This window comes from Monodon monoceros, unplaced genomic scaffold, assembly GCF_005190385.1.
Source record: "Monodon monoceros isolate NGI ecotype Baffin Bay Population unplaced genomic scaffold, NGI_Narwhal_1 Super_Scaffold_22, whole genome shotgun sequence".
Classification (NCBI taxonomy): Eukaryota; Metazoa; Chordata; class Mammalia; order Artiodactyla; family Monodontidae; genus Monodon; species Monodon monoceros.
In genome coordinates, this window is record NW_021703779.1 from 72,601,696 (window position 1) to 72,615,487 (window position 13,792).

Genomic DNA, 13,792 nt, shown 5'->3' on the forward strand with positions numbered 1-13,792 from the left:
TCCAAAAGGTTAATCAAACATAAGATATTAATCAAACCTAAGATATTGTTAAATTTCCCACAGGTCAACAGGCAACTCAAAACATGTGTTCTTAGGTTTTTAATCACATGTTGAAAGCTCTCTGGCCACATAACCACATAAGCACCACTGCCATTAAGCAACATTAAAAATGAAGAGCAATAATATGAAATTTGATTTGTATATTTTCTACAGAATTGTTCATGCTTTGTATTCACTTTCATTAGTTTGAAAACCAGTAAACCAAAGTGTGTTCCATGAGGGATCTAAGGTGACAACTTTCAGCAAAAAGTTCCACATCTAAAGATTAAACTAAGAAATGGCAGGATAATTAATTATACTTTACAGGTAAGACAGAATATGGCAATTTCTCTTATTACAGAGCATGATGATGACACCACGAAAACTGAGCGCAGCTACTATCTGGTCAGTGGCTCTCTATTATATTCTGAGAAAGAGAGCTTTCTAGAGTGAATGAAATGCATTAACCAGTACTGGACAATCTGGAAAATATAAGTCCAAATACTTAATTAAGGGTATAAGTTTAAGGAAAGGAGTTATTCTTTGTGAATTTGTTTTACATGCATAAGCTATTAAGTTTTACTATTCTCAACATCATAATCTGGTGAAATTCCTAGCACTATGGAAAACACAGGCAATAGAAACACTATAGTTTCCTTACTTTCCATTAACGACAACTAAAATATTTTTTGGAGTTCTGCCAACATTGAATTTAATACCTAACTAGAAGTTATAAAGACACCAGAAAACTCCCCAAATTCCACTTAATTCCACAGCAAGCAAAATTCTGTTCATCAAAAAGGACTTATCGTCCCTCAAATTTAAAACTTTATACTGTGGTTAAAAAAAATTTTTTTTTCTTAGAAAAATAATTCAAACTTTGGAGGACACTTCAGAATAATAACTCAATTTTATTAATTTTAAAGTTTGAAAAGTATAAAAACACATTTGCCATTTGTAAATGAATGTGGCTGAATTATAAGCTCTCAAGGGAACCTTTGAGTTCTAAAACACTACTATGATTTTAACATACAAAGGGGAAAAATCTGCATCATTAGTTCTTATAAAATTTTTCGATATGAAAATAAATTGACAGATGAAATCTAATGTCACATATTGCTTATCTGAATTTCAAAGGATATTTACAATACAGTGTAACAGTATTTTTGAGATAATTTTACCTAATTGCAACTGCTGAATAACTGCTTAGTTGAATGCACTTTTTACCGCTTGCCACAATCTACATATAACTCTGAGAATTTAGGGGTATAAATTCTGATATTATCTAGTATTGCTTATCAATTAATGGTAGTAACAAGGGAACACCTCAAAGTGAATATGTCTTATTAATGCCTTGTAACAGTCACCCTTTTAGATAAGTCAAATGAAAAATTGCCAACCAGCTGGTTAATTTATTCAGCACAGGTGTTCACTATTTATTTTTCAGTCATTTGCACCTTTTTTCCCCACAGTATAGCTTGTTGCAGAAATTGTATTCTTTTACTTTGATGTATGCACTTTGTGCTAAGGCCATTCACTTTTGATTTGCACAGTACACGTTACACTGCTACCCAGCTGTTTATTCCTGCAAATAAATGTATAATGGTTACTCATAAGAATCAAACTATCAAAAAGTTGTTCCAGAAAACAGCAATATAAAAAAACCACTGTAGTCGATTTTGAATTGCTGCAATATAATATATTGGTAGATATATTTCCTTATTTGTTACCAACTTAAAATGTTAACACGTACAGTAGAATATAGCTGAAGTATCAACCTCTTGTCACATTTCTCCAAGAACAAAATAGCATAAGGTGGTGTACAGCAGGTACTATTGGTTGCCTACTCAACAATGATTACTGTCTTCCTCCCTGCCACAAGAGCTGCAATTTTGTTCCAATATCAGGCAGAAGATACCCAGAACTAGGGGATGGATCAATTACCAATTATGGTAATTTTACTGCCCTTTGTTAGTGACTGATTTAAGAGTGAGCTGGTTATCTAGTTTTAGCCAATGAGACAAGGGAGAATCTGCTGGGGGCTTTGGTAAAGATTCCCTAGTATAATAGTAACAAACAAACAAAAAAAAGCATACACATGTTAGAAGAAAATCTCTCCCCCTTCATTTCACGTTGAGATTTCTGCTGTGTGAAAACCTGTTCAGAATCGTGGCAACTATCTTGTAACTCTGGACAGGAAGCTAAGAGAAGTGCTGGGGACCTACCCCAACTCTGATGTGATTAAGATTCTCAATTAGTAAATTCTGCAACAGGACCAACCAACCCACCCACCTGCCTACCCTCCCACCTACCCATCCACTTTTAGTTGGGCACTGTGTCACTTATAGCCTAAAACAAACTTACTTGTACACAGTGGTAAATTATAGCTTCCTCTAAATTATAAAACTTATAGGTGATTTTTCATTTTTTTTAAATTTTGTATTTCTTTCTTATTGGTATTATTACGTTTTTGCTTAAAAGGCTCATGTTACTTATAAAATTTTTAAATTAAAGTTTTAGAATCTAAAGTAAATAAACAGAATTTTAGATGAGTATTACAATGTCTTTATTTTAGTATCAATCCACGGAAGAGCTGGTTCGTCTATAAATCTAAGAAGCAAGTTTTCATCCTGTTTTAACATTATCACGCCAGAACAGGGGAAACAATGTTCAGTATTATGCAAAAAAAGAAAGGACAGAAAAGGTACAAGTTCTTGCCAATATTTTAGAAAGATAAAAATCTCTTCTCACTAAAGAAACTACATGACATCATGCAATTAATAGGCAATCATCTTTTACCTAAGAACTGTTTGGGTTTGCGTGGATTAATGTACTGTGCCTTTTCATCTTCTGTTGGATATTTAAAACCAGAAATAGCAGCTGCTTTTATCTCCTCACCTAAACTACTGTATCTTGTGGCGTACAAACTACAGTCACAACAACTAAAGGTTACTGGATTCATCCCTTATCTTCCAAACATTGGGAGTTAGGCACTTTCATTCCCCAATATAGGTATAATTACTTTACAATTCTAAACACTACTCTAGTAAATTAAAGAAGTAAATGTACTTCTTTAGGTGCTAGTCTTCACAAAGGAAATACTTTATTCACTTGGTGGAATGGCTTCCTTGATACGCATACATGTATTTATCTGATTCCTGAAATACAATGTGACACAATGGAAACAGCACAAACTTTTGAGTTAGATAGATATGGGCTCAAATCCTGGCTCTCCTATCTCTGGCTCTCCCTGGTCATAGCACAGATTAAATGAAACTGAATGAAATAAAATATGTAAGGAAGCAAGTTATAGCAGCTGCCACAAAGAATATCCAATAAATGCTATAGTTCTTTTATTCTTCCCTTCTATAAGTCAACTGTATAATCACAAAATTTGTTTCAAAGAAAGATAATCTATGTATAGCAAAAGTATTTCTGGCCCAAACTAGAGATTAACTCACCTATTACAAGCAGCATTCAGGGTAACAAAGCACTGATAAAACAAAACAATCTGGGTAGTTCTTTATAGAATTTGTGATAACTGGACTTAAGTTATTAAAAGAGACTAATCCCTACAATTTCTATTTTAATATTTAGTCTAACTATGCAATAACCAAAAAATACTAACTTTAATGTTCAAAAGATCACTAAAACCTTTAGATTGAACACTTAAGAATTATTTTTGACAATAAGTCAACAATCATAAAAAAAATAATGTGCTATCCTATATGTTTACATTAGAATATGGTGTTACTGACTTGCCATGTAGTTTGAGGTATTTTCCAAGCAGTGGTGATGGGTTTGCACTGATCTACTTGAATCCTTGCCCTGTCCTCCTTGTAATCAAAGATTAAAAATCAAAAGGCTACTGGTTATGACTATAATATTGTTTGTGGCCGAGATAGACACTATTCTTCCTTGATGAAATATCAAGCGACATCTATGAGAATCAAACCATAGATTTTGGCCTAATAAACGTCAACTCTATAAGCTAACTCATCTGGTCTAAGATGGGAAGACAAGTCATAATATTTCAGCATTCATATCATTATAAAGCTATCTTTACATGATATTTTGGAAATTTACCAAAATATCAATATTTAAAACAATATTCTATATGCATAATTTACCAGGGATTGAGGTTTGACTTCTCTCTATATGCCTGATGCAACTAAATAAAATAAACTCTTGGCATGAATGACCATTAAAGTGTAAGGCTTTTGGTAATTTGTCATTTGGTCAGATTGTGGATTTGACTTGCATATGCTGAGAGAGTAGTGTACAAGATCAAGATAATTAGCAAGTGAGAGAACCTAAATGATTGCCCAGCATTAGTGTATAATTACAAAGTCCTCAGGAAGTGATAATAACTTCCTTTATGAAAAAAATGCTCATTAAGTGAGCCTAAGGATAAGTAGAAAATACAATTAACTTGCAGTATGTGGCTATGGACAGAAAACACATGACTCTCAATAGAAAATAGACTAAAAAAAAAAGTCAGTGGAAATGAAGACGTAAAACTGTTCCTCTTTGCAGAAAACATGGCTTCCTATGCAAAAATCCCAAGGAATCTACCAAAAAATTCCTAGAATAAGCACGTTCAGCAAGATTTCAGGATAAAAGATGAATGCATAAAAACCAATTATATTTCTAGATATGAATAATGAACAAGTGAAAACCAAAATTAAAAAAGCAATAATACCACTTACAATTGCACTGGCTCCAAAGAAAATTAAATACTTAGGTATACAATTAACAAAACATGTACAGAACTGGTATGCTGAAAATTACACAATCCTGTAGAAAGAAATCAAAGATGACCTCCCTAAATGGAGAGGCCTACCTTGTCAATGGATTGGAAGACTCAAAATAATAAAGATGTCAATTCACCCCAGGTTGATCTGTAACTTTAGTGCAATTCCTATCAAAATTCCAGCAATGTTTTCTAGACATGGACAGGCTTATTAAAACATTTATATGGAAAGGCACAAACTGTAGAACAGCTAAAACAATCTTGGTAAAGAAGAATAAATTGGGGGAAATCATTCGAACTGATGTTAAGTCCAACTGTATGGCTGCAGTAATCAAAACAGTGTGATACTGGTGTGGGAAAAGACATAGACATCAATGGAACAGAAAACAGAATCCAGAAACAGACCATCCAAGTACAGCCAGTTGATTTTTGACAAAGATGCAAAAGTAACTCAATGGAGGAAAAACAGCCTTTTCAACAAATAGTACTGAAGCAACTGGATATCCATAGGTTAAAAAAAATGAACATTGACCTAAACCTCACACCTTATACAAAAATTAAAACTTGTAAACCACATATCTAACAAGGGGTACATTTAGAATATATAAAGGACTCTTAAATCTCCACAGGAAAAAAAAGTCCATCCAATTAAAAAATGAGCAAAAGACATGAACAGATATTTCACCAAAAAGGACACATGGGTGGCAAATAAGCACATGAAAAGATATTCAAAATCAGCCATCAGGGAAATGCAAATTAAAACCACAATGAGATATCACTACTACACACCTATAAGATTGGCTAAACTAAAAAAGTTACACCACCAAATGATGGTGAGGATACGGAGAAACTGAATCACTCACACATGCCTGGTGGGAATGTAAAATGGTACAGCTTCTCTGGAAAAGTCAGTTTCTTCTAAAACTAAACATACATATGACCCAGGAATTGTACACTTGGGCATTTATCCCAGAAAAATAAAAATTTATGTTCACACAAAATCCTGTAAACCAACATTTATAGCATTCTTATTTGTAATAGACAAAATGGAAACAGCCCAGCTGTTCTTCAGTGGATGAATGACTAAATAAACTGCAGTACACATTGCTACCATGGAATACTACTCAGCAATAAAAAGGGACAAAATACTGATGCAAGCAACAACCCAGATGAATCTCTGGGTAACTATGCTGAGCAAAAAAAGCCAGTGGCAAAAGGTTACATACTGTACAGTTCCATTTACATAATGTCCTCAAAAATGACAAAATTATAGAGTTGGGAAACAGATTAGTGGTTGCCAGGAGTTAGGACTTTGGGGAAGGAGGTGAGGTGTGGCTATAAAATGGCAACAGGAGGGATCCCTGTGGTGATGGAACTGATCTGTTCTCTGTGGTGATGGTTACATGAACCCACATATGTGTTAAAACTGTACAGAATGAAACACAGACAGACACACACACACACACTATATTCACAAAATGTAACAGTAACATAACACATATGTAAACAAAGCAATAACAACAAAAAGCCAGGAACCTGCACCATATTCTTCATTACATATTTACAAAAGGGGATTCACGAGGAATTTTGTGATGTATCCCACAAGAACGTCGAGGATCTACTACATAGTGATATCCTTTCTTAGGGAGAAAATGAGGGAATTTTCTAAGAGCACCAAAAGTAATCTCTTAAAATGGTAAAATTTTTATTTTAATCAGTTTTGTTTTTTTGGGTTTTTTTGGCTGTGTTGGGTCTTTGTTGCTGCGCGCCAACTTTCTCTAGTTGCGGCCAGCGGGGTCTACACTTCGATGCTGTGCGCGAGCTTCTCATTGAGGTGGCTTCTCTTTGTTGCTGAGCACAGGCTCTAGGCGCATGGGCTTCAGTAGTTGTGGCACGTGGGCTCGGCAGTTGTGGCTCTCGAGCACTGGCTCAGTAGTTGTGGCGCATGGGCTTAGTTGCTCTGCAGCATGTGGGATCTTCCCAGACCAGGGCTCGAAACCACATCCCCTGCATTGGCAGGTGGATTCTTAACCACTGTGCCACCAGGGAAGCCCTCTAATCAGTTTTAATATTCATCTTTCTAAAGTGTATTTCAAATACCCCCACCTTTTCAAGTGAAGTAGAGAGAACATAATTTAACTTTTTCCTGAAGACATCGGGATAGAATTATGATCATCAATTGTTATACTGTGCTATAATACAGTGATGTCTTTGAGGGATCCTGATTCAAAGCCATTTGCCCCTACACTAAATGGCCCAAAGCCTGCTCTCAGCTTGCTGATTCTGTCTACTTTTCCTCTGTTACTCTATCAACTAACACGTAAAACAGCAGCATGTTGGAGCCCACAGGGACTTCTGAGATGACCTAGTCCAAGAGGACATCTTTTGCTCAGTATCACACAGTAAGTTGAATCATAAAGGCAGGAGTATAACCCTGGTTTCAGTGTGGTTCTCAGTGTGCCTGCCTCCAGCAGACACCCCTTTCCTATTTGCCGCTTTAAACTACTATAGTAGGAAAACCAGAAAATAGGGTTGTCAGAAATATGTATTCAACAAGGAGTTTGATTTAAGCCAGTGGGTCCTGGGTGATGAATTCTCATATAAAGTAAATCTTTGTGACAGGTATTTTGGCCCTAGCCCTTTTCATATAATGCCAAGTTTGTGGTCATGATCCAAAAGGTTAAGGATGCCATAGTCTGGCTGGGGCTAAGAAAGGTACTGTTATTCCTGTTTACTCATGTTTGTAGCACTTATTATAGACAAGTAGATTTTCTGTACATTCCCCCACTGGATGCTCTCAGGGCTCATCCTGCTTACTGTGGCATTAATAACTAGCTACCCTTTCCAAGTAAATGAAGACATATAGAACATTATCCCAGTTCACCTCTTGTTCCAACCTCTAATGGGCAATGAAAATATATAGCAGAGTCCTACTTCTCTGTTTTAAAACAAACCTTCCACCACCAATCTTTTATCACTTTGAGAAGTTCCAAAAATGAAACTGAAGAGATCAGAAATAAAAAACGAGATGATTTCCTCTGCACTCAAAATGTGTCATTTCAGTCACCAGAAACCATAAACACTAATTGTCATGAAGCATAGAGAAATCAAAAGCCTTGAAATAGCAGAAGTACCTCTCAAAGGGCCTGAGTGTGACTGTCACTATATTCTAGTCAAGTAGTATTCATGGACACACAAGAAAGTTACCAAATATTTATTCCTGGTTTCATTAAAGCGTATGAATTTTCACTTGAGATCACCTTCTGTTCTAGATCTGTCTACGCTGGGTCTAAACAATATCAGAGAGTTATACCTTTCCATACTGAATGCCATTTAGCATTATGCAAATTATAATCTGTATCTGATATTTCAAAGGCTGTCCTTTTGCAGAAAATCATAGAAAATTAACTATGTATTAATGGCAGAAAATGCTAGTCACCTGACAGATATGAATATAGGTTAAGAAATCAACCACAGGTTCCCCAACTTTTCACGGGCTCAGGTCACGCTTACCACTGTACCACAGCAAGGATATGTATGATGACAGTACACATCCTGAAAAATTTCTAGTATCTTGGATTTTAAGTTTTAATTACTATTAAAGAGCTTGACAGTCTGATTTCTAAAATCCTCAACTCCATAACTCCATAACAGTTGAACTGAACTATGTGATTGTTACCTTTCAGCCCATCAACCATGTCATCTGAAAAAATAAACTATTCCAATTGTTTTAAAACAATGAATTCTTTCACTCAGAAGGAGACACTGAAAACATTACTTTCCCCCCACTTCTCTCTTGATTTACAAAGATATGCCCCCAGATGTCATGGCCACTCAATTTGATTTCTTTAATTCAAAATTATAATTTTCCATTTTGCTACACTGACTGTTATCTAAGAGTTAGAAGAACACTGAATTAGGATTAAAAAACCCTGGGCTTTAATCTTGGACTCCACCACTATCTAGCTTAGGTATGGCCTTGATATTTATCAAGCTATGTGACCTTCAGCAAATTAAACTCTTTGAGCTCCACTGAGGACTCTGTGAAAAATCTAATACTATTTGCTCTATCCTAGCACAGGACCATTGTAAGGCTCAAATAAGATAATGTATTTAAAAGAGCTCACGGGACTTCCCTGGGGGTCCAGTGGTTAAGACTCCGTGCTTCCACTGCAAGGGGTGTGGGTTCCATCCCTGGTCTGGGAACTAAGATCCCACATACCACGCAGTGCGACCAAAAAAAATTTTTTTTAATAAAAAGTAAAAATAAAAGAGCTCAGTAAATTATAAGTCATTAATATATTATCTAAACAGAGAAAACTGAAAGTTTTATTTTTTTCTTCCACAAAAGTTTTATTGTGATATAATTGACATAACGGCACTGTATAAGTTTAAGGCGTACAGCATAATGATTTGATTTACATACATCATGAAGTGATTATCACAATAAGTTTAGTGAACATTCATCATCTCATACAGATACAAAATTAAAGAAATAGAAAAAATATTTTTCCTTGTGATGAGAACTCTTAGGATTGACTCTCTTAACAACTTGCATATATAACACACAGCAGTGTTCATTATATTAATCACGTTGTACATGACATCCCTAGCACTTATTTATCTTATAACTGGAAGTTTGTAACTTTTGACTGCCTTCATCCAATCCTCCCCGCACCCTGCCACCACCACCACCACCCCCCACCCCCGTCTCTGGTAACCACAAATCTGATCTCTTTTTCTATGAGTTTGTTGGTTTTTGAAGTTTAATTGTGACAACACTGATGGACCTAGAGGGTATTATGCTAAATAAAATAAGTCAGATAAAGACGACTACTACATGGTATCGCTTATATGTGGAATCTAAAAAATAATACAAATGAACAAACCTAACAAAACTAATGTTACATTTTTAAAAATGCAAACCAGCATATCAAGTAGACTTGTAGCAACCAATGCCATATAAATTCTTACTGCTGGCTTCTTCTGAAGACATGTGAATAAGAAGTCATGAACATAGTTTATTGTAAATAAATAATTTTCATACCTGGCATAACAAAACACTTCCACATGTTGAATGGTTTTGTCCTTCCTGCTAAGAGCAATAGCTTCTTCATTTTCAAGGATCTTCTCTTGCCACCCTGGGCATTCATTTACAATATCACTGTTTTCCTAAACAATATACAGATAAAAAATTGTAATTAAATTGGGTACTCTGAACCTCTACTTTTCTGAGAAAATTTATACCTTTCTAAATTCATGCTTTGCCTCTCATCACATCAAAAGGCACATATTACTTATTAATAATAAAGTTTTACATTTTGTTGTTAAAAAAGCAGGCCCAAAATTACTTCATTCTGCTTACTTTCAGATTTTTGAAGGTTGGTCATTAGCTGTGTCAAATTTTGATTATATGTAAAAGTGTTTTTGAAAAATACTCAGCCCAATATAACTAAGGACTTTATAATAATCGACCTGAATATTTTATATTTAGAAATACAATAAAAACAAGAATGTATAACAAAGTATATAAACTCTCACTAAGGATTGAAAGTGGCCCTTTAAGTTTTTCAATAATTCCTAATTATATTTTACGGAGAAAGTTATATGACACAATATTTGAATACAGGGGATTTTTGAAGATGTCAAGATATACCTTTTCCAAAGGTCAAGGATCAATTTTTAATCTGTTTAAAATTTTAATCCACTTGTTACCCATCTCTCAGAGAGAAAAATTTTTTAATGTATTATATATACTCAACAAACTAGTAGTGAAATATAACTACAGTAGCCTTTGTTTTAAGTAAATTCACCTCAGAAAATTTCTAAAGTTACAGATTTCATAAAGTAGGGCAATAATTATTTTTAAAAGGCTGCATTGTCCTGAATTTAATATTTTAAGCTGAAGAAAAGTAGTGGCAGATGGCTCTTATTATCAAGTGTAATTATTAGACAGCATTAAACATCCCAACATAAATAGAAGAGGAGGTGAAGTACAGGAACTTTGAACATATAGACAGGGGTACAGCCTGAAAAAAGAGCTATGGACCAGGGACAGAGAGTGAAGGGAAAAAGGATACGGTGACAGAGTCAAGATGTTGGAGTAAAAGAAGCATTAAAATAAAAGAAACATCTACAAAAATATTTTGTTTTAATAAATCTAACCCATTACCAAAGTTTATTTTTTAAAAATCCCTTCACTCACCAAAAATTTTCCATTCAGACAATTAGGGTATTTTTGTTGCTGTTGTTCTGAGAATCTAGACTAAATTTTTGCATGGAAGTACTGAATATGACTCAACATGAGGTGATCCTCACACACACTTCCCAAGGATAAGGTTCAAAAAAGGGTTTCTGATCAACATAAAATATTTTAGGCATATTCATTTAAACAGTTAAATGAATCTATTTATAACATTTACTTTCTTGATTCATACATAGTTTGTGTCATTACATGAAATGTTACTTTACAAATATTGCTTGTTTCTCCACACTCTCATTTCATACAATAATAAGATTCAAACTGAATCTTCAGTGTACCTTCAATGTCAATGTCTTTGTCATCACTACACTTTTTGAGTCATATATACCATTAAATCAATCAAGAAAACTAAAATGCTTAGCTTGGTATATGTAAGTGCTTAGTTAAGTCTTAGCTGTATTATTCTTAGTTAACTGAATACAATTTTCTAGAGTCTATCATCCTCCTTTCCCAAATGTCTGAACCCTTTTGAGATACAGCAGTTTCTGATTCTATGTATGATGCTGTCAGTAGGAATTCCATTTCAAGCCACATGCACCATTTACATAAAATTAGGACAGTTTTTTTAATGTCTCATAAAACTGGTAAACTGCATGACAATCAACTCCCCGTGTTAAACGTACGCTGTAAATGATCTCTAAAAACTTCTTTACAATGATATCCAACAGTTGTAGTAGTGAGATCCTACCCTTAGGAAAAAAAATTACTAAATTTATATTGTTTCTTTCCTTGCATTTTGTTTTTACTGTCAGGTATGATTCTGTCAGGTGATTTCTATAAATATGTAAAACCACCAATGACTGAGATCATTTCAAATTAATGTATCTTCCCCAAACACTTAGGTTTTTTTCTAAAACATACTAACTGAAAGAACAACTAGTAATATGTGAGATTTTATAAGGACTGAAATATTTTTTCTGAAAGACTGGGAGAAAAAAAATCTTGCCTGATATTTGGGCGTACAGAGTAATTAGCAAACGGTATGAAACATATATGATTTATTCTTCAGCCAATGTTATCTGTTTATACTTAAAAAGTGAAATCTGTATTTTAGAGGTATTGGAAAAATATTAGCTGAAAAGGTGACTGCACAGTTTTTGTTAAATAAGTAAATAAGTTATCAATCCTATATTACAGAGGAAACTTAGTGTCTTCTTCAATGCAGGGTTATTACGTGACACAAAATATAACCTAGTAGATTAAAAAATCAGATAAGAACTTTACCTGGTGTTCCTTTAGCCAGGACAACAGTCCTGAAAAGCTAAAACTGGCCCAGTTTCCTCCATAGTAGCTTCTTCTGTAACAATAAAATAAGAGTAAAGAAAAGGGTATAAAAAAATCAAGTCACTGATCTTCATCCCATGTCATTTTCAACATTGCTACCCCAGAGTTCAAAAGCACACATAATAGGGATGCTGAGATTAGAGGAGACAGTAGAACAAAATAAATAGAAGTGGGCCTTTCAGATCTCAAAGTCAACTTTTCATTGTATAAGGAGTTAAAAGATCGCTTTGGCCTCCTTAGAGCTTTCAGCACTGATCAAGTGCCACTGGATCATGTGATTGTGAACATCCTGATATGGTCACTGAGCAGTATATTTGTTTTAACATAAACAAATCTCACTCCTGGGTTAATAAAAATGGCTGGGAAGAAAATCTTGGTAGATCTCAAAGAAAGCCACTGGAAAAAACTGCTAAGTTTTCCACAAGCAGTAAATATCCACTGCTAGCACTACCACCAAACCCATCTCCCATGCCTAAATAAATTTTGTATATACACATATATAATTGGCTGCTCGAGATCTGCTGGAAGGCTCTGTGCCATTCTAAGCCTTCAGGGCCACAAATAAAAGTAGATCCTGGGATCTGGGACACAGTCATTCACATCAAGACTTCTGTGATAAGTATAACAACAACAATATTTCCACTGGTAACTGGGTAAACCATTCTTCACTCCACAGTCCTGTGAAGATCACTCCATTTTAGAGAACCCAGAGGTCTCCTAGCTAGGATCAGGTAAACCTTGTAGACACTGGACTTCTGATTAACTTCTGTAAGTAGCAGACTTTTGGCAACCAGAACTCTCAGCACTACACACAGGGCTTCCCAATCCTTGCAAAACTCATCATGTTATACTGATTCTTTGTATGATGAGCCCCAAAGTACACTCAAACCCACCTACAATATCTACTCTAGTTCTGGGAGATTCTTGGTTTTGTTTACATTTTTGCTTCTCTGTATCCTTCTCTAATGAAATAAAAATCTATAAAAGGTCTTTTTTAAACAAAAACTAAAACCTTTAAGATGATATCTAAAATTACTCATCCATAATGCTACTGGATATCCTCTAAAAATTCTGATAGATTTCTCCTCAATCAACTCTTGGTTGGTCTCAAGAACAGTCAGTTTTTAGGCTCAAATATTTTACCAAAAATCACTGCTTGCTCTAACAGAGAAAACGGTTAAACTGAACACCTGTGAAAGTAGGTCTATTAATACAGATCACTACTTTACTTATAATCTGATAATTCTCTTGGGGATGATGTAAATTCCTACACTATCCAGATCTCTACAGAGCTTTAAAATTTAGGAAAAATTTCAGCTATACTAACAATTCTAGGTGTTGGAATCAAGGAAGCCTAGAAGCTATTATCCCTTGGATCAGAGACAACAGTGGAAGGAGAAGGTGGGTAATAGCCAGTATAGAGAAGGAGGGAAAAGAGAGGGATGTTAGAGTTT

The 13,792-nt window shown here is 34.7% G+C and overlaps 1 protein-coding gene across 1 annotated transcript in view; it reads right to left on the minus strand.

Moving 5' to 3' along the window:
• The window catches only part of CHM (CHM Rab escort protein), a 193,235-nt gene that overhangs the window by 130,982 nt on the left and 48,461 nt on the right, over positions 1–13,792 (minus strand). Inside the window, exons 4-5 of the mRNA XM_029240204.1 lie at positions 12,279–12,351; positions 9,840–9,964 (exon numbers count right to left, since the gene is read on the minus strand). Coding sequence (XP_029096037.1) covers positions 9,840–9,964; positions 12,279–12,351 — 198 coding nt within the window. The remainder of the gene's footprint in view (positions 1–9,839; positions 9,965–12,278; positions 12,352–13,792) is intronic.